Source organism: Eutrigla gurnardus, assembly GCF_963514095.1.
Source record: "Eutrigla gurnardus genome assembly, chromosome: 17".
Taxonomy (NCBI): Eukaryota; Metazoa; Chordata; class Actinopteri; order Perciformes; family Triglidae; genus Eutrigla; species Eutrigla gurnardus.
Genome location: NC_139928.1, coordinates 21,112,141 through 21,131,372, shown reverse-complemented (window position 1 = coordinate 21,131,372; position 19,232 = coordinate 21,112,141). Strand labels below are relative to the sequence as shown.

General features: G+C 44.2%; 2 protein-coding genes across 3 annotated transcripts in view; both read right to left on the bottom strand.

Moving 5' to 3' along the window:
* Positions 1–19,232, bottom strand: part of LOC311028080 (major histocompatibility complex class I-related gene protein-like) — a 153,649-nt gene that overhangs the window by 111,865 nt on the left and 22,552 nt on the right. For both annotated transcript variants that reach the window (XR_014598683.1, XM_084032354.1), the window contains one exon: positions 11,276–11,329. Coding sequence is in view for 1 of the 2 variants with exons in the window: in XM_084032354.1 (XP_083888480.1) it covers positions 11,276–11,329 (54 nt within the window). In the remaining variant the exon portion in view is untranslated. Of the gene's footprint in view, positions 1–11,275; positions 11,330–19,232 lie in introns of those variants that run through there.
* LOC311027439 (major histocompatibility complex class I-related gene protein-like) lies at positions 12,341–16,674 on the bottom strand (the record flags this gene model as incomplete). The annotated part of the gene is made up of 5 exons (XM_084031465.1): positions 12,341–12,390; positions 12,845–13,138; positions 13,536–13,814; positions 14,933–15,199; positions 16,599–16,674. The coding sequence occupies 5 exons, from the start codon at positions 16,672–16,674 to the stop codon at positions 12,341–12,343; spliced, it is 966 nt and encodes a 321-aa protein (XP_083887591.1).

The window sequence follows — 19,232 nt, the reverse complement described above, 5'->3', positions numbered from 1 at the left end:
GTGTGTACACATGTGTGACTGAACCTAACAGAAAACACGAGATGAAGGACGAATAGAAGGGCTTTTATGTGTACAGTATCGTGAAGAGCGGACCCACCACACCCCGTGAAGCATGAGAATTCTTGCACATAATTAAGTCACTCTATTAACGAACATAGCGTGTTTTGGGTTAACCAACAGACTGCATAAATAGTACTTTGTAATTCGGAAATCGATACAACTCCCCCGGGACCGCGCTGTCGAGCAGAGAAGCGTAGGCAGTGGTTGTAATACAATAGAAATTTATAGTACTTTGTAATTTGGAAACCGATACAACTCCCCCGGGACCGCGCTGTCGAGTAGAGAAGCGTAGGCAGTGGTTGTAATACAATAAAATTTAGACATGGCATGGAGTTTTATGACATAGACATAGAAGAGTTCAGAGAGATAGATAACAAAGAAGAAGAGGAAGCAGCCGACACCCTGTTGCACGCTCTAGGAAGTGACACTCTCCACTCAGCAGCAACAGCAGAGACACACACACCAACGATAACGGTAGTGAGTAGACAGATACTAGAACTAGAAAAACTTATTAAGACGAGTCTGTTAAATAAACCTAGTGGGATTGGGGCTGGTCTGGGTAACGTTAGGAGCGATTCTTTTGATTATATTGAGGGATTGAACGAGGGGGAAATGGAAGACTTCGTAGAGACCTTGAAGGCTAGAGTTATGACTGAGGATAGAAGTAAAAAGGGAGATGGGAAGATAGTTAAATCAGTAGCGAAAAGGTGGGAGATAAAGGGATGGATCACCAAGGACGGGCTGCCATCAAGAGAAGCTATGAATATAATGGTGAATGATGTCAAACAAAGATTAGAGAGAGCTCGACAGAACATGGAGGCTGAAAAGGACAAGCAATCATTTTTCAAACCACTCAAAAAGATGTTTGAAGAACAAGAAGAAGAGACAAGAGTAACAAATCTAATGCTAAAAGACCTGTTTCAGCAGAGAAGAATGGAGAGGGGAGACAAACATGAAGAGACACAGGGAGGGGGAGGGGGCATATATCCAGTCCTGCCAGAGAAGTTAACAACTGGGCCTCCAGAAACGACACCTCCCCCAACAGCCCCACCTCCCTACACCCACCAAAGATTAATGCCTGCACAGACCACAGACACAGCAGTACAAGCACCAGTACTAACATTGGCCGGCGTGGAAGTCCTCGTACAAGACCAAGACAGAGAGGAAATGAAGAGAGAAGTGGAAAGACTGCAACAGCGAATAACGGCACTGGAGCCCCCTGGAGGATCAAGGAGTCAAGGCGGCTCAGAAAAGACCTGGTCAGAAAGTGAACCAGAAGGACCCCTCACAAAAAATCCCTCGAAGCCACCTAGTGGTGGAAACTATACCGACCCAAGGAAGGAGGGGTCAACCAGAGTAAAGTCACCTGCCAGCAGTATTGGCGGCCAGAAAAAGGAAGAGGAACAGGGAGCGGCTGGAGGATACAACCCTAAATCAGCGGCATGTGGATACGATCGGGACTTCATGAGAGATAACGAGGACCACTTTGGCCTCCCCACAGGAGGGGTAGACATATCTCAATTGACTGATCTAAGCAACATGGCCGCTCCAAGTCCAAAAACCCCGCCAAGGAGCCCAAGCCCCACCAGAGGAAGATATGTGGTGCTTCACGGGGCCCCATACCACGGATGTCTCCCTCCCAGAACACATACCACTGCCAAGACAACATGGACTCCCATGTACGGACCACCCAGGAGCCGCAGCGGTTTTGAATGCGGTGAACTCACGATTTTGGACTATAACCCCCCATGACGTAGGAGCCCTGGAAACACAACCAGTAATTGTCACCCTGAAAGACCCAGATGCACATCCTATTTATCGACGGCAGTATCCTCTAACCCAAGATCAAATGAAGGGAATTGCCCCCACGATACAGGGCCTTCTGGACGTCAGGGTAATATACGAGTGCCACTCCCCATGGAATACTCCCATATTACCGGTACAGAAAGCAGGGGGAAAGGGCTGGAGAATGGTACAAGACTTCCGCCCTATAAATGATGTAACGACTCCAGATGTTCATCCAGTACCAGACCCACACGTAGCACTCACGAGTTTAAGCCCAGCATTTCGATACTTCACTGTCATAGATTTGGCAAACGCTTTCTTCTGTGTTCCACTGGCACAAACATCACAAGCCATGTTCGCTTTCACGTTTGGGGGCAAACAGTACACCTACAATCGGTTGCCACAGGGGTTCAGGGACTCGCCAGGTCTCTTTAATCAGGTACTAAAAGCACACCTAGAACTCCAATGGCCACCAGGGGTTGTGCTCATCCAATATGTAGATGATCTTCTCTTGGCAGCAGAAACATCTACCCTCTGCCTGGAGGCCACTGCCCTACTGTTCTCAGTTCTGCACAAAAAGGGCTACAAAGTCAAGAGAGAAAAAGTGCAGCTATGCAGAGAAGAAGTCCTATTCCTAGGCCGACAAATCTCGGCATCAGGATTGGGAGTATCTACGGCCCACAGGGAATCAATCCTACACCATCCAAAGCCCACCACGGTGGCAGACATGCTGTCATTTCTGGGACTAACGGGCTACAGCCGATCCCACATACCTGATTACTCCAATCGGACACAACCTTTGCGGACAATGATCAACGAGGTAGGGGCTCGAAACCTCACAGAACGACTACCCTGGACTTCTGAAGCTGAACAAGCATTCACTGACATGAAACAAGTACTCTCCCAAGCTGCTGCACTCACCTCACCGGACTACACAGAAGTGTTCCATTTGGATGTTTCTGAACAAAATGCATTTTTAAATGCTGTTTTGTATCAGAAAAAAGGGGGAGAGAGGAATGTGTTGATATACTACTCTTCAAAACTCGACGCAGTGGAAACCGGACAGTCAATGTGCGCCAGATATGTTGCAGCGGTAGCAAAAGCTCTCCAAAAAACAGCACATGTAGTGATGTGTCACCCATTACAGGTCCACACTGAACATGGAGTTGCAGCGTTTTTGGCAAGTAAGGAGTTTACTTTCAGCATGGCCAGAAAAACCAAGATTCAAAGAGAATGCACCAGGCCACATATAACCTTTGTCGCAGCCGAAAGGAACATGGCTGGAAACTTTGGGAAAGGAACCCCACATTCATGTGAAGAACTTGCGGTCAAGGAAAGTAAGCTCAGACAAGACCTGAAAAATGACATAGATCCCAAAGCAGAACTCTGGCTCTACACTGACGGATGCTGCTATCGAGGAGAAAACGGACTGAACCAGGCATCATATGCAGTGGTTCAGCAACACCCCAATGGAAGACATGAGACGCTCAAGGCAGAAGTAATACCACAACCCGCTTCAGCGCAAATGGCAGAAGTCAAGGCGCTCACCGAAGCCTTGAAACTGGCCAAAGGAAAGACGGTGAACATCTTTACAGATTCTGCTTATGCACATGGGGCGGCACAAGTAGATGCACCCATGTGGCAACGGAGGGGATTCGTAACATCCAGCAACGCCCCAATCAAACACCAAAGAGAAATACAAGAGCTGGTGGAAGCAATCACCCTACCAAGAGGAGTATCCATAATGAAGTGCAAAGGTCATGAGAAAACAGGCACCAGGATCAGTCAAGGAAACGAGGCTGCAGATCAGGCGGCCAAAAAGGCAGGAGGATATCAGCCAAAGCAAATGATACTTAAGCTGACGCCCCCCCAACCTAAGCTCACCGAAGAAGACCTAAAAAAGATACAAGAACAAGCAGGCCCGTACGAATGGTCGACATGGACACAAAAGGGGGCCACAAAGAAAGAACTCGACTCTACATAGCATGACCCACTAACACCCTCCCTCGACCCCCCCCCCCCCCCCCCCCCCGCAAAAAAAAAAAAAAAAAAAAAAAAAACTCGGATCGTAGCACTGTTACTCTTGAAGTACTACTTTACTCAGATGAGGACCTAACACTTGTTCTATTTTTAGCTCTTACTGCATCGGCAATGATACGTCGTGGTTTCTTTGTTTCCTTCTTTTGACAAATGTACTTATTGTAAGTCGCTTTGGACAAAAGCGTCTGCTAAATGACCTAAATGTAAATGTAAATGTAAAGAAGGTCTCTGGAGATCACATGATGGAAGGATAGTGGCACCAGCAAAACTAGTAGCGACCCTACTAAAAGAAGCCCATGGACCAACCCATGAAGGACAAAGACAGACACTGTTGAACATTTCAGCACTCTGGTGGCACCCACACCTAGACAGCATGGCAAAACTATACTGCGAAGAATGCGTCGTCTGTGGAAACCACAACCCAAGAAAACCATTCAAAACGCCCATGGGATCCTACCCCGTACCTCTCACACCATTCCAAGATATTAGTATAGATTATACAGATATGGGACAGGAGAACGTAGTACAGGGAAAGAGGTACATGTTGGTAATGGTAGACAGATTTTCAAGATGGGTAGAAGCAATCCCCACAAATAGAGAAGACGGGAAGACAGTAATAAAGTGGTTGCAAACAGAGCTAATACCCAGATACGGGGTACCGAAACGTATCAGATCAGACAACGGGACACATTTTAACAATCAGATGCTGAGTGAAGTGGAGGCATTCCTGGGGATTGCACACAGTTTTGGTTCGGTCTACCATCCACAGTCCCAGGGACTGGTGGAACGCGCGAATCAAACGTTGAAGGCTAAAATAGCCAAGGTATGTGCGGGCAGTAAGATGACATGGTTGGAGGCCCTCCCTTTGGCTCTCATGGCCATGAGAACCTCAAAAGGGGGAGGCACGCACCTGTCGCCCCATGAGTTGTTGACGGGAAGGCCAATGCCTGGCCCGCCACGTGATGGATGACATATACCTCCTTTAGATGTGTGTCAGATAGAGAAATCCGACTACATGAGAGAACTAATATCTCTTGTCTCAGCCCTCTCATTACAGGTGCAGAAGGCACAGGAGAAGGATCCCGAAGAGCAGGGGACGATAGTCAAAGTAGGAGACTGGGTCAGGGTCAAGGTTCACAAAAGAAAGTGGACAGACCCCAGGTGGACTGGTCCGTACGAAGTGAAGGAGGTTACTTCACACTCGGTCCAGGTCAAGGGAAAAGCAGGAGCTCCCTGGCACCACCTGACACATTGTGCCCCAGCATCACCACCTACTCGCTCACTCCAGGAAGTGAGAACAGATTTGGCCCAAAATGACGACTCCGAGGAGTTTTAGGAGACTCTCCGGAGATCCGTCTGTTGCACCGGAGGAAAGACGGAGGTGGAGATATGCAGACTATCTCCCAAGGGGGAAAACGATGTGCACCGTGATCATGGGTGTAACCGGGGTGGCGGTAATACTCCTTCTACTAGGACTTGAACTAATAAACAAAGAGCGAGACAATTCCACCAACATTTACCTAACCCGTCCCAAAAGGGAACAAACGAAAACTTTCCAGATCCCCGAAGTCGCGTGCGGTGCTAAAATAGTTTTAAATTATACTGCCGGGGATACCACAATGTTCACATTCGACCTGTGCTCCGTGATAGACTGCGGGGAATCCCAAGCAAGTTGGCGGGGCTACGATGTCTATCTGTGTCATAGTCCGCGAATAGTGGAGAGCTGCGAGGCCACTGGGAATGCTTTCCAACATGGGTTTGGGCTCTCGGTGCATTCACAGCCATTTTGTCCCGAGTGGTATCTAGTAACAAAGTTCACTGGGACTTGGTCCGGTTTTACCCGATTCCCACACAGCGAGTTTTGGGACCACATTTCGTTCCAAAGAGATTTCAGTCCAACCGGCAATCCGCTCACTCTCTCTATCAATAACATTAAGGCAAGCTCCACGGGAAAAAATCGCATATGGATCGCATTAGGAGTAGACGTCACCGGAAAAGACCAGATACGAGGAATACAAGTAAACATATACCCGCCCAAATACGCCCCCACTAGTAAAGGTAGTGCAACGAATACGACCACAGCTAATTCCACTGCCCTAAAGCCGCCCACTACCAGTCCGATAGTGATGACCCAGGATTACACAGAATTAACTCCTTTAGACGTCGTAAAAATGGCTACAGGCTTCGGAGAAAGTAACATTTGGTTGAGGTGAATTACGGATAATGCTAAGCGCCAGAACGTGCGGGATGTGTAGCATGCGCGGCTGCGCGTCCTGCCATGTTCGTCGAACCTGCCCCCTTATATCCAGACAAAGACAAAGTAGGTTATGAATGTATGATGAACTTAACCAGAAAAGCCACACCCTCAGGATGCCAATCCCTGGCATCAGTCTTCCCACCCATTGATAATAAAACTAGGGCCGGCTATTTTACCGCCATAAAAGGAAAAGATCCCAGGTATCAGTGTTTCAACTTCACCAGCAGCAAACCAAAAGTTAATGTGGGAAACATACCCTCAGATTGGTGTAATAGGACAACATCTGGGGATGTGATAGGACCTTGGGCCCGAGCGGGACTGTTTTACTATTGTGGAGGGTTGCGTCTCTATTCTCGAGTAGAGGCCGACACCACCATAGGCACCTGCGCCATGGTCAGACTAGGGATGCCCCTTACGTTAATAGGCAGTCGAGTGATAAAAAACCCCTCAGGACCTAACACCCTCGTCCGGCGAAGAAGAAGACATATACTTGCTAAAAGGGACACAAGCTTGCAAGACCCATTTGGAGGGACCACATACGTGGACGCTATAGGTATCCCTCGAGGCGTGCCAGACGAGTATAAATTGGCCAATCAAGTAGGGGCAGGGTTCGAATCGATCTTTCTCTGGATACTCCCCAATAAAAACGTAGACCGCATTAACTATATCCACTATAATCTTTTGCGCCTCGCTAATGCCACTAGGGATGCAGTAGAGGGGCTGGCGGAGCAGCTCGCACCCACATCGATCATCACTATGCAAAATAGAATGGCGCTAGACATGCTCCTAGCTGAAAAAGGGGGTGTCTGTGCCATGTTCGGAAAACTTTGCTGTACCATAATCCCCAATAACACGGCCCCAGATGGCTCAGTCACTTGAGCATTAGAAAACCTAAGAGCACTCTCCAAAGAAATGCACGAAGCATCAGGGGTCGATGACCCGTTCACCAAATGGATGGAAGTAGTGTTTGGAAAATGGAAAGCGGTAATAATATCTTTAGCAGCCTCAATAGCCATCTTCCTGGCCATACTAGTCACCTGTGGGTGCTGCTGCATTCCATGTCTGAGAACCATGGTTTCCAGGTTAGTGCAAACTGCACTGACTAAAGAAAAAGACCCACCAAAATATATGATGCCCCTACTAGCTAATGAGGAACTTGAGGATGGGAGCCTGGACATGGAAGACGAGGAAGGAAAAGAGTACCTTTAAACAAAATGTTCACACCTAGTTGGTGTGAAAAGGGGGATTTGTGGAGAAAAATGTAAATACATGAGCTAATCACACATGTTTTAAATTACTACACACACATACACACACACAGGCACAGGCGAGAGAGCAGCAAGGGCAGGGGTCAAACAACATACCAAGGATACATTCCTTAGCGGAAGCCGCACAGGGGAGGAGTATATGATATATGTGCATCTCGACAACATACACACACATACATAGATGACAGCACCCAGAGGGATGGATCGTATGAGCCAGTGTGGGTGGAGATACCCAGCGCTCCAACCAGGCCGCGGCATGCTAAAATTACGCTCCGCCTGCATCTATAGAATGAGCCAATCAGACTCATGCGGAGTCTCAATGAAATAAGCTGCGCATTCTGTTGTAAGCGCCTTTTGAGTGAATTCAACCCTATGTTGAGTTGACTACTAGGTCCGTGCACGTATAACTGCCGGAATATGTTTTCCTGATATTTGTGCTAATAAAGCGCTGTTATTGATATAACCCATAGACTCTCCTCGTATATTCAAGCTTACTGTTTTTTTCACAACACTAGCAACCTGCAGTTGGAAACCGCACGGTGCGGACGTAAAGTCGAGAACTATAGCAAATTAGAATATTCGTGTGTTTTGTGCTGTCGGCAGCCCGGTGTATCGGCAGACGGAGGTGCGTTTGCCGTCCGTTCGCCCGCTAGTGTTTCTCGTGGGGAAGAGCGCTATCCAGGAGCACGCACTCGCGGCCCCGTCGCCAGAGGGACCCAGGAAGAGGCTGGTCTCCCTCGATCCAGACGAGGTTCGTGAGGCGGGTTCAAACCCCCCTACCAGGCAGCACCGCCGATCTTCACCCCAGCTACAAGGGAGGTGTCCCCCCTCTTCAACGCCCCCTTTGTATCCGGCAGTTTCGACTAAATTGTTAAACGTAGCTTTTGGTCTCCTCTCACTCTTAGTTAAATACGTACATAGGTATTATATTCTTTGGTTATAAATTCCTTGAGTCAGATTACATCCCTTTGGTAATTATACAGTCCTTTATATGCTCCTGTACTTTCTTCAGTACAGTAGCCTACCACAGAAGAGGAGTTTGTTGGCTGAAAGCTTTGGCATTGGCTCTACTTTTGGAGATCCAAGGAACGACAAGCTATTCCTAATATTCCAATATCAGCTGTGTCTGATTGTCTCGTAAGCCTGCCCTCATGTTTTCCCACCTGAGCCCCGTTCCTAATCAGTCCTGGTGTATGTAGTCTGTGTATTCCCTCTGTTTCCTTGTCAGTTCCTTCTGTGTATTTGGTCTAGTATGTTCCTTGTGGTTTGGCCTGTTATCCCTGCTGTCGTATTCCTTTTTGTGGGTTTTTGCCTGCCTGTTTTTGGGACTCTTGTTTTTTTGCTTAGGAAGTGACCCGGAAGTAAACAAGTGGCCGCCATGATAAAAATGAATTCTCTAAATTTGAAGGAAGGGAGCTGCAATGCTTCCTTTCAGATCTCCTTTAGCATAGGATGCAACAGATCTTCCTTTACGAAAGGAAAGGAGATTACACCGACCCACAATTCCTTGTGAGGGCAACATTTAAAGTGAACGAATGTGATGATCTTGGGGTTTTTTTGTTTCACCTGTTGTTTTGTAGTTTCTGTCTCTTGTTGTTGTTGGTTTCCTGTTTTATTTTGTAGTCCTTCTGTCTTGGGTTGTCCTTCTTTACTTCCTGTTGCTTCAGTTAGTATACATATGCCAATAATCAATATCCTTCATATCAATAAACTGAATATCACAAGATCTGTAAGCATATATGGAATCACAAAAAGACAGCATTTTGGAATATCAGACAATTTATTGACAAAAAAAAAACAAAGTAGAAAAATAATGAAATTGAGCAACTTAGTTGTACAATCATCTACTTGATGCAACACCAGAAGTGATTCTGAGCATCGCTGCTCAGTTTCTACCAAACTAAGAGAGCAGACGTCCGCTGTCCCAAAACACCAGCAGGACATACTTTCAGAAACATCTCATTTCATTTTCACCATCAGTGTGCTGAGAAGCTCCAAACAGCCCAGAAGGCTTTAAGGACCCCCCATCATAAATATAAATATATAAAAAATATAAATATATTTCAAAAACACATCAAAAGAGATGAAACAACCAGATCTCATGTGAACAAATAATAATAATTTATTTCCTTTATGGGCGCCTTTCTAAACACTCAAGGTCACCATACAAAGTAAAATAAAAACAATGAGAGCATCAATCAGACATTCATCACAGCGAGCAAACCCTAATAAAACAGTGTAGAAGGAGCAACTGAATTAAAGGGAGGAGGCTTGTCTAAATAGATATGTTTTCCAGTGAGATTAGAAAGTGGGGATGGAAGTGGAGTGTTGATGTCATGAGGCAGAGAATAAACAGCACATTTCCACGTGCCGTTATTAAGCATTTCAGGCTTTTCCCACGTCGTTAAGCCACAGCGAAGCGGTCGCATGACTAAGTTAGATTTAGGAAAACTTCACGGGCGGGCTTCAAATCAGTACGTAATCTACGCCGCATATGTACGGAAACAAGTTAACAGGAAACGCGTCGTGAAACTATGAACTTTTAAAAGAAAGCAGCAACGCTCCGGGACACGGGTCTGGGACACGGGTCTGGGACACCGGTCTCCTTGGTGCAAGTCGTGTGTTTGTTTGACCCTCCACCGGCAGACTCGCGTTCTAAACGTCCTCACTTGTTCACGACGCTGCTTCTTCATGCAGATGCGTTTACGTTGCAGTGCAGACGCCGTGGTGTACGAACGACTAACAAGAAGCTAGAAAGGCGTTCTTATTGCAGCGACGGGACGACGAATTGTTGCGTCAATCATTCGCCGTTTGGAGAAAACAGGCTGTTTGACACATCATCATATTCCAGATACACAAAGAAAAACCTCTAGGAAGTCAATCATCTTAAACCAATCTTACGTTTTCAAGAAATATACAAACTATTCACACAAGTGGAAAATAAACTCTGAAGTATATAATGTGTGTGTGTGTGTGTGTGTGTCAAGGTCGGCAACACTGATCCAACAACGGAGAGAAAAACTCTAATATCTGTTATCTCTCGTTATCATCAAACTGCCGGATGCTACGAGTGTAGATATGAAAATGTGAATGCACGTTCATGGATGTGTGTCGACATGTGAATTTACATTTGTGAAAAGCCTGACAGCATTAAAAAGTATTTAAAAGTATTAAAGTTCAGCTATGCTGTATTATTTATAGATGAACACACAAACCTCAAAATTACATTTTGTAAACTAAAACAAAAAGCAAAAATCCAAAACGTACTTGTAAAATATATACCAACCTAATTTTGAAATGTCGTTTTCCAATCAATGAGCATCTACGATGACATCACTGACAGCATCAATAATCCTCGGACAAGTCGCTTTTCAAATTACGCATCGTCATTTGATACATTTTTAATTCTCAAATATTGATTATTGCTCCTTTTAAAGCCTTGCTGCGTTTGGCAACGTTAATGTTTTGGCCACATGAATTTAGGGGACATTAAACCGGTTTTGTCGGTGATCCGGCTCTTTTGTTTATATTTGATTTCAGATTGTGTCAAACTTTGTACATAACAGAGTCTGAAGTTATGGACTGAAGTTCACCCTCCTCTTCCTGCAGTCACTCACATCTGCCAAATACACAAGCATTAAAAATGAACAGTGCAAAATGTAATAATATGGCAATAAGGTATCAGAAATGGAAGGTGTGAAACCACTGGGATAGTACAGACGTCACACATTAGTTACCTTTTATCCAACGGTGTGTTGCTGCTTGAACTCTGAGTCTGAAGAGACCAAAATACAAAACAATAGTCAAGTAAAGGACAAAATCAGATAAAGAAGCGTTTTGTACGGACAAACAGATGGATATGGACCTGATTGGTTAATCAACGATCCTGTAGTTGAAGTCTCAGATGGGGTCTTCTTGTCTAAAAAACAGAACAAAATAAATCAACACAAGGCCAATCCTGGGTGACTGTCATGACATTCTCTAGTCTATAGTGTTACTACTCACATATATATACACATTCACAGTATATCTGCAGCATCATACTAGCCTAACCTTTTATTTTGTATTCATTTCATTCTTATTATTTTCTACTTAACCTTTTCACTATACAATGTATTAATATTGTAGTTGAACAACATAATTTGTAAGCAATAAAGTACACAAATAAGAGAATCCTCCTTCACCGCAACATTTCATTCATTCATCCTTCCATGCAGTTGGAATGAAAATTTAAAATATAGGGAGCGACTGCTTTTCAAGTGATTATTACTTTTAACTGTTATTATTATTTAAAGTTTGAATCGGGAATTAAAGCTCAGTGTAAACCACAGTCGGTATGAGGATCTAGTCAAAGAATAACATTTTAAATACAATCTACAACAACCTCTGTTTATTTAGATGAGGTAATCTGGAATTAAAAATAAAAGATGACACTCTCAACTATATCTACATTGTTTAGAAATGAAGTTTAAACTGTTTCCAATGACTTTGCTGCATTGAACCGACACACAGCACCAACTCTTATCTAGTAACAACTTGAACACTCATCAGCATGAACGCAGACTTTGTTAAGTACGTGAGAGACCAGACGACATGGTGACTACAGCAGCAGCAGCAGAGGGCGCTGTTTCTCTGAGCCTTGCACCCCATGCTGCTGGTCGCTTCACATTTTGTTTTCAGCAGGAATTAAACCTTGACCAACTTTAGCACACAGTGAAAGCCACTTTTGGAAATCAACGCAACAAAAAAAAAGTTAAATATAATAAAACAAGATGTACTAACAAGTATGCGGGCATTTGTCTGAAAGAAAAACTGGGATTAAACAAAATACATGAAAAATAGGAGCAAATGTGATGAAACCTGAATCTGACAATAAAAATAATAATGAGTGTTGAACTTGAATATGAGTTTGTGTCTTCTAGTCGTGGCCTTATAGCGCTTGTTGTTGAAGTTTGCTGGATAAAGTCACCAACTCAAAGCCTGAAATCAAGAAGAGATGAGACAACGTCTCCGTTTGGGTCTTACAGTTCCTCTTTTTGTGAACCACGAATCCAATCCCAGCGAGGACGAGAGCAAGAAGTACGACTGCAGCGATGACGATGATGACGGTGGTCATGTCAGTGGGCTTCTCTGTTGAGCACAAAACAAGAGGAAATAGTCACAACCTGAACAGATGAAGCAGGTTCCAGGAGAAGAACCTCCATTTGTCAACCGGACCACAATCCTGTATTCAGTGTGTTTGTTGGTCCTTTTGAAAACTTGATCCCGACTGATCTCCTGACAGATACATACATTCATCCAGTTATTAAATCATTCTACTCATCCTCTAAAACTGACCAGTAGTTCATTCAATACGGCACCTACGACCTCTGAACTGTGGTTTGATTATTATGTTTCTAATAATGTTTCTCATCACTTCTGGTCTCAGTCTCACCTTCGTTGATCCTGATGACGTCCAGTGTGGTGATTTTGTCCTCCTTCACACCAGAGAGCTTAAACACACACTCGTACCTGCTCCGGTCTTCAGCTGCCACTGAGAGTTTCAGGTCGGCACTCATCTGGAAGGTTCCATCGTGGTTGGGGAGGATCTCTCCGAGGTCCACGTCCTCATGGAGATCCTCTCCATCTCTCCTCCAGAACAGTGCGGCTCTTTGAGGGTAGAAACCTGTAGCGTGGCAGCTGATTGGAGAGGAGGGAGTCTTCTGGAGGAAGGACACTGAGGGAAGGTCTGAGGAGAGAGAGACGGGTTAGAGGTTCTTTATCCTTATTATTATGATCTGCTGTGTATTAATGATCATGTCTGATGTATCTGAAATGCCTTAGTGACACATACACGAGAAATATATGCAGATGTGACTTGTCAGTAAAGTTTCAGTCATGTTCTCTGTGTCGATCTCTGTTGTGATGACTTGGAGACGGCGCTCCCTGAGAACAACATCAAGCCATACGTGTGTTGTATTACGACGTGATGACGTATGTACAACAGGTAACAGTGCCGAGGCACAGTACGGATCAGATGGCCCTGGTGTGAGGGCGCCCAGATGAGGAAGGTAGGACAGAGGGTGAGACGAAGACAGAGACAGGAACTGAGACAGACAGGAACAGGGCAGTGACAGGGATTCTACCTTTTCTCAGCAGAGAGCTCCTCCCGTACTTCAAATACTTCTTCAGTAACTCAGGACAACGATAGGTGATGTAGTGTTTATCCCGTTCTAGCCAAGCTTTATTAATATCCCACTTGTGATTGGTGATGACAGCCTGTTGTTTTGGAACGATCCATCTCTTTGTCTTCAGGTCAAACGCAATGAAGTCTTCTCCATCATAACCATATTGAAAGAAACCATTTCCTTCATTGGTCTCATCATCCCATTCACAGCCAAATATCTTCTGGAGAATGTGGACACCTGAGAGAGAGAGAGAGAGAGAGAGAGAGAGAGAGAGAGAGAGAGAGAGAGAGAGCATTAAACCAGAGTGAGATCATCAGTTAATATCACATCGTTTCCATGGAGACACACTGATCCACAGACAACAGAGGAGCTACACCTGCTGCTGTTATTGGCTCCATGAAAGCCAACCATCACCTGGACAGTGTGGACGTCTCAGGGGGAGATGGTCTGAGTACGGTTCGCTTCAAGTCCGTGTTGCAGTTCGCTTTGCCTGGTCATTGTGAACATAAAGTGTTCCAGCTTCGCTTTGCCATCGTATTTTACCCCTCTAGACCAGAGGTCTTCAACGTTTTCAGGCCAAGTAGCCCCAAGACTTATAGTGACCCGGTAGAGGGCCCACATATAATTAAACAAACTGGAAGATTTGTATGTGCTCAATATAGGTTGTATTCATGTTAACTCTTTCTAGTTGCTGATCCATCTTGTAAACAGCAAATACAAATTCAAATCATCAGGAGACACCGGTTACCTAATTGGCTAAATAACAGAGCTAACAGCTAATCACGTTCAAGGAGATCGCATTGCGTTACATTATGATCATCATTATTCAGTAACAAAGAGCACTGGGCCATATTAAACATTATCATGATGTGTTCTAATGTAATCTTGTAAAATAGATATTTTATAGAGAATTAAAGAATTAAAAAGCTCAGAATTATTTCTGTGTGGAAATGACACTAAACATCACGTCAATGAAGGAGAAAGCATTAACTTTAATGAACTACAGTGTGAGCAGGACTGAGGCCCCATCAGAGCTGAGGTGGACCAGAATCAGAACTGAGGTTGAATCTTCAAATCTTTTGTCTGAACAACACGGAACAGGAGTTAATAAAAAATTATATAAAACACAGAAATGCAGAAAATTATCTAATTAGAGAAACTGGAACTAGAACGTGTTTTCTGATTTATTAAATAAAAGACTGATAATCAATGTTCTGCTGATTAACTAGTGGATGTGTGTGTGTGTGTGTGTGTGTGTGTGTGTGTGTGTGTGTGTGTGTATATGTGTGTTTATTAAAATACAGGATCAAAGTATAAACCAAATGTTGTCAGAATGAAGTGAAATATAAACAAACCTCCACTTTGGTTGAAGTGCTGCTTTGTAACTTCAATTTTGTTTTTGTCGACCTGCTGAACAACCACACAGCTCTCAGTGTGACTCTGCCAGTACTGAGGATCATCTTCTGTGATTCTGTTCATCCAGTCCTGTTTGGGTTCCAATCTCCTGGTGTTGCTGTCATAGTGAGTTACCTCAACGTCATCAACCAACCCAACAGCCACAAACTCTGGGAAGTTTGGGACTCCAGAGGACGCCGTGAAGAAATACTTCAGAGAGTGAATCTCTGCAACACAAGATGAACGTCATGATCTCAGTTTTTATCTTCAACAAATCACTGAACAATGTTTCCTGCACACACAATCCAACAGAACTACTTCTCTCTCTCTTCTATCGCTGTTTGTTATTTTTTATATTCAAGTAATAGGTTTTATTTTGTTTGATGTTGTCGTCAGAGTGTTTGTGGATTTCAGATGTTTGAGTATAAAAGTTATTTTTTTAAATACAGAAAGAACCAAGAAACCAAATCTGACCGTTTGTCCCTCACTTTCATAAATCTTGATTTCTGTAAACTGAAGTTAAATCTCAACATCGTTGTTAAACAACATGTTGTGTGAAACCAAATCCTCTCAGCTTTATATTATTTTATTTTATTTATTGGGTTCTATTGTTCAGTCTCACAATGCTATTGGATCGTACATTTGTTTGTAAGTCCCGCTTTATGGCCATGAACTCACACAACCTCTCAAGGTTTCCTTCTAACATCTCTCCGTTTCATTGGACTGGATTCATCAGATTCAACAAAAAGTAAAATGTCTTTTAGTGTAGTAAGCAATCAACCTTGCAAATGAACCCTTAGCTGTTCTGAATTGTTGTTCAGACGACGTGAGCACAAATACAGGAATTCTGCTCCCATCTAAGCCCAATTTTGCAATATAATTTTTTTATATTATTATTCTCTAAATTCATACATAAACTTTTTTTTAAACTCTTAAATTTCTGCATCAAAGGCCTCCTACAACAACATCTGAAAGGTAAAAAAAAAAATTTTTTAGGTTTGCTAGGTCTGCTGCTCTATCCGGGCTGAAGTGAGGCTGAGACCAGGAGGAGCGCTGACTTCACCCTCCGTCTGAGCCAATGGGGATTTTAGCTGAGCACCGAGTCACTAATAGCCGGGTAAAGCCACTGAGGTTAATAACGAAAGTTAAAGTGGAGCGATGTTATTTCAGCCTGCGTGAGAGGACGCTGGAGACCCTTGCATTCTGGTTTCTCAACGCTGTCCGCACCTGAAAGGAGCATTTAACCTCCTGCTCCTGTCATCTGCAGGCTAATGCAATGTAATGTCAGAGTCATTTGCCATCTTCCGAAAAAGGCTCAAGACTCACCTGTTCAGACTTCACCTCGACTCTAGCATGACCGCCCCCCCCCCCCCAAAAAAAACTTACCTATAGCACTCTGATCGTAGCACTGTTGCTCTTAAGGTACTACTTTACTCAGATGAGGACCTAACACTTGTTCTATTTTTAGCTCTTACTTTATCGGCAATGATATGTTGTGGTTTCTTTGTTTCCTTCTTTTGACAAATGTACTTATTGTAAGTCGCTTTGGACAAAAGCGTCTGCTAAATGACCTAAATGTAAATGTAAATGTAAATGTGCAGAAATGTTTGAATGAAGATCACATACTCTGCAGTAGTGTCTTAGTCTGCTTGTGTTCAGTCAGGCTGTCGACAACAAACAAGAGCTCCAAGTGTGTTTTCATTGATGTTTGTCTTTAGCAAAATGGCGCCTCGTGTCAGTAGAAACATCGAGAAACGGAGAGTTCCTTCGTGGTGCTGAGAAAGTGTCTGTGTGATTTACTCTACCGGTGATACGGGCACTTGCGCAGTCAATTAATCAGTCTCGCGTAGTCGGCCACTCGCAAATTTTTTTGCTAGTGTGGAGAAAAATGTAAATACATGAGCTAATCACACATGTTTTAAATTACTACACACACATACACACACACAGGCACAGGCGAGAGAGCAGCAAGGGCAGGGGTCAAACAACATACCAAGGATACATTCCTTAGCGGAAGCCGCACAGGGGAGGAGTATATGATATATGTGCATCTCGACAACATACACACACATACATAGATGACAGCACCCAGAGGGATGGATCGTATGAGCCAGTGTGGGTGGAGATACCCAGCGCTCCAACCAGGCCGCGGCATGCTAAAATTACGCTCCGCCTGCATCTATAGAATGAGCCAATCAGACTCATGCGGAGTCTCAATGAAATAAGCTGCGCATTCTGTTGTAAGCGCCTTTTGAGTGAATTCAACCCTATGTTGAGTTGACTACTAGGTCCGTGCACGTATAACTGCCGGAATATGTTTTCCTGATATTTGTGCTAATAAAGCGCTGTTATTGATATAACCCATAGACTCTCCTCGTATATTCAAGCTTACTGTTTTTTTCACAACAAATCTGGTAGCAGAGGATGGTTGGGAGAAAAGCTTGAGGAGGAAAGAATTTTAACGACTACCTCCTGTCTTGCAGAAGGAGGGGGGTCTCCTGAAAGAAAGTGGAGGCCAGAAGGATTCATCCATTCTCGGGAACGTTGATCACTGAGCGCTCAACCGAAAAGGTAAGCAGAAACCTATTTAATTGAATTCTGTATATTGAAAAATATAAATTAGGTGATCAACAACTACCGAGTGTGAGTATGAATACTTTAGACAAAATTTAACTAAAGGATAAAATGTTAAAAGAACAGAAGGAAAGCATATTCTGCAAAAGTGATAAAAATAAACCTGCCATAGTGTGTACACATGTGTGACTGAACCTAACAGAAAACACGAGATGAAGGACGAATAGAAGGGCTTTTATGTGTACAGTATCGTGAAGAGCGGACCCACCACACCCCGTGAAGCATGAGAATTCTTGCACATAATTAAGTCACTCTATTAACGAACATAGCGTGTTTTGGGTTAACCAACAGACTGCATAAATAGTACTTTGTAATTCGGAAATCGATACAACTCCCCCGGGACCGCGCTGTCGAGCAGAGAAGCGTAGGCAGTGGTTGTAATACAATAGAAATTTATAGTACTTTGTAATTTGGAAACCGATACAACTCCCCCGGGACCGCGCTGTCGAGTAGAGAAGCGTAGGCAGTGGTTGTAATACAATAAAATTTAGACATGGCATGGAGTTTTATGACATAGACATAGAAGAGTTCAGAGAGATAGATAACAAAGAAGAAGAGGAAGCAGCCGACACCCTGTTGCACGCTCTAGGAAGTGACACTCTCCACTCAGCAGCAACAGCAGAGACACACACACCAACGATAACGGTAGTGAGTAGACAGATACTAGAACTAGAAAAACTTATTAAGACGAGTCTGTTAAATAAACCTAGTGGGATTCGGGCTGGTCTGGGTAACGTTAGGAGCGATTCTTTTGATTATATTGAGGGATTGAACGAGGGGGAAATGGAAGACTTCGTAGAGACCTTGAAGGCTAGAGTTATGACTGAGGATAGAAGTAAAAAGGGAGATGGGAAGATAGTTAAATCAGTAGCGAAAAGGTGGGAGATAAAGGGATGGATCACCAAGGACGGGCTGCCATCAAGAGAAGCTATGAATATAATGGTGAATGATGTCAAACAAAGATTAGAGAGAGCTCGACAGAACATGGAGGCTGAAAAGGACAAGCGATCATTTTTCAAACCACTCAAAAAGATGTTTGAAGAACAAGAAGAAGAGACAAGAGTAACAAATCTAATGCTAAAAGACCTGTTTCAGCAGAGAAGAATGGAGAGGGGAGACAAACATGAAGAGACACAGGGAGGGGGAGGGGGCATATATCCAGTCCTGCCAGAGAAGTTAACAACTGGGCCTCCAGAAACGACACCTCCCCCAACAGCCCCACCTCCCTACACCCACCAAAGATTAATGCCTGCACAGACCACAGACACAGCAGTACAAGCACCAGTACTAACATTGGCCGGCGTGGAAGTCCTCGTACAAGACCAAGACAGAGAGGAAATGAAGAGAGAAGTGGAAAGACTGCAACAGCGAATAACGGCACTGGAGCCCCCTGGAGGATCAAGGAGTCAAGGCGGCTCAGAAAAGACCTGGTCAGAAAGTGAACCAGAAGGACCCCTCACAAAAAATCCCTCGAAGCCACCTAGTGGTGGAAACTATACCGACCCAAGGAAGGAGGGGTCAACCAGAGTAAAGTCACCTGCCAGCAGTATTGGCGGCCAGAAAAAGGAAGAGGAACAGGGAGCGGCTGGAGGATACAACCCTAAATCAGCGGCATGTGGATACGAT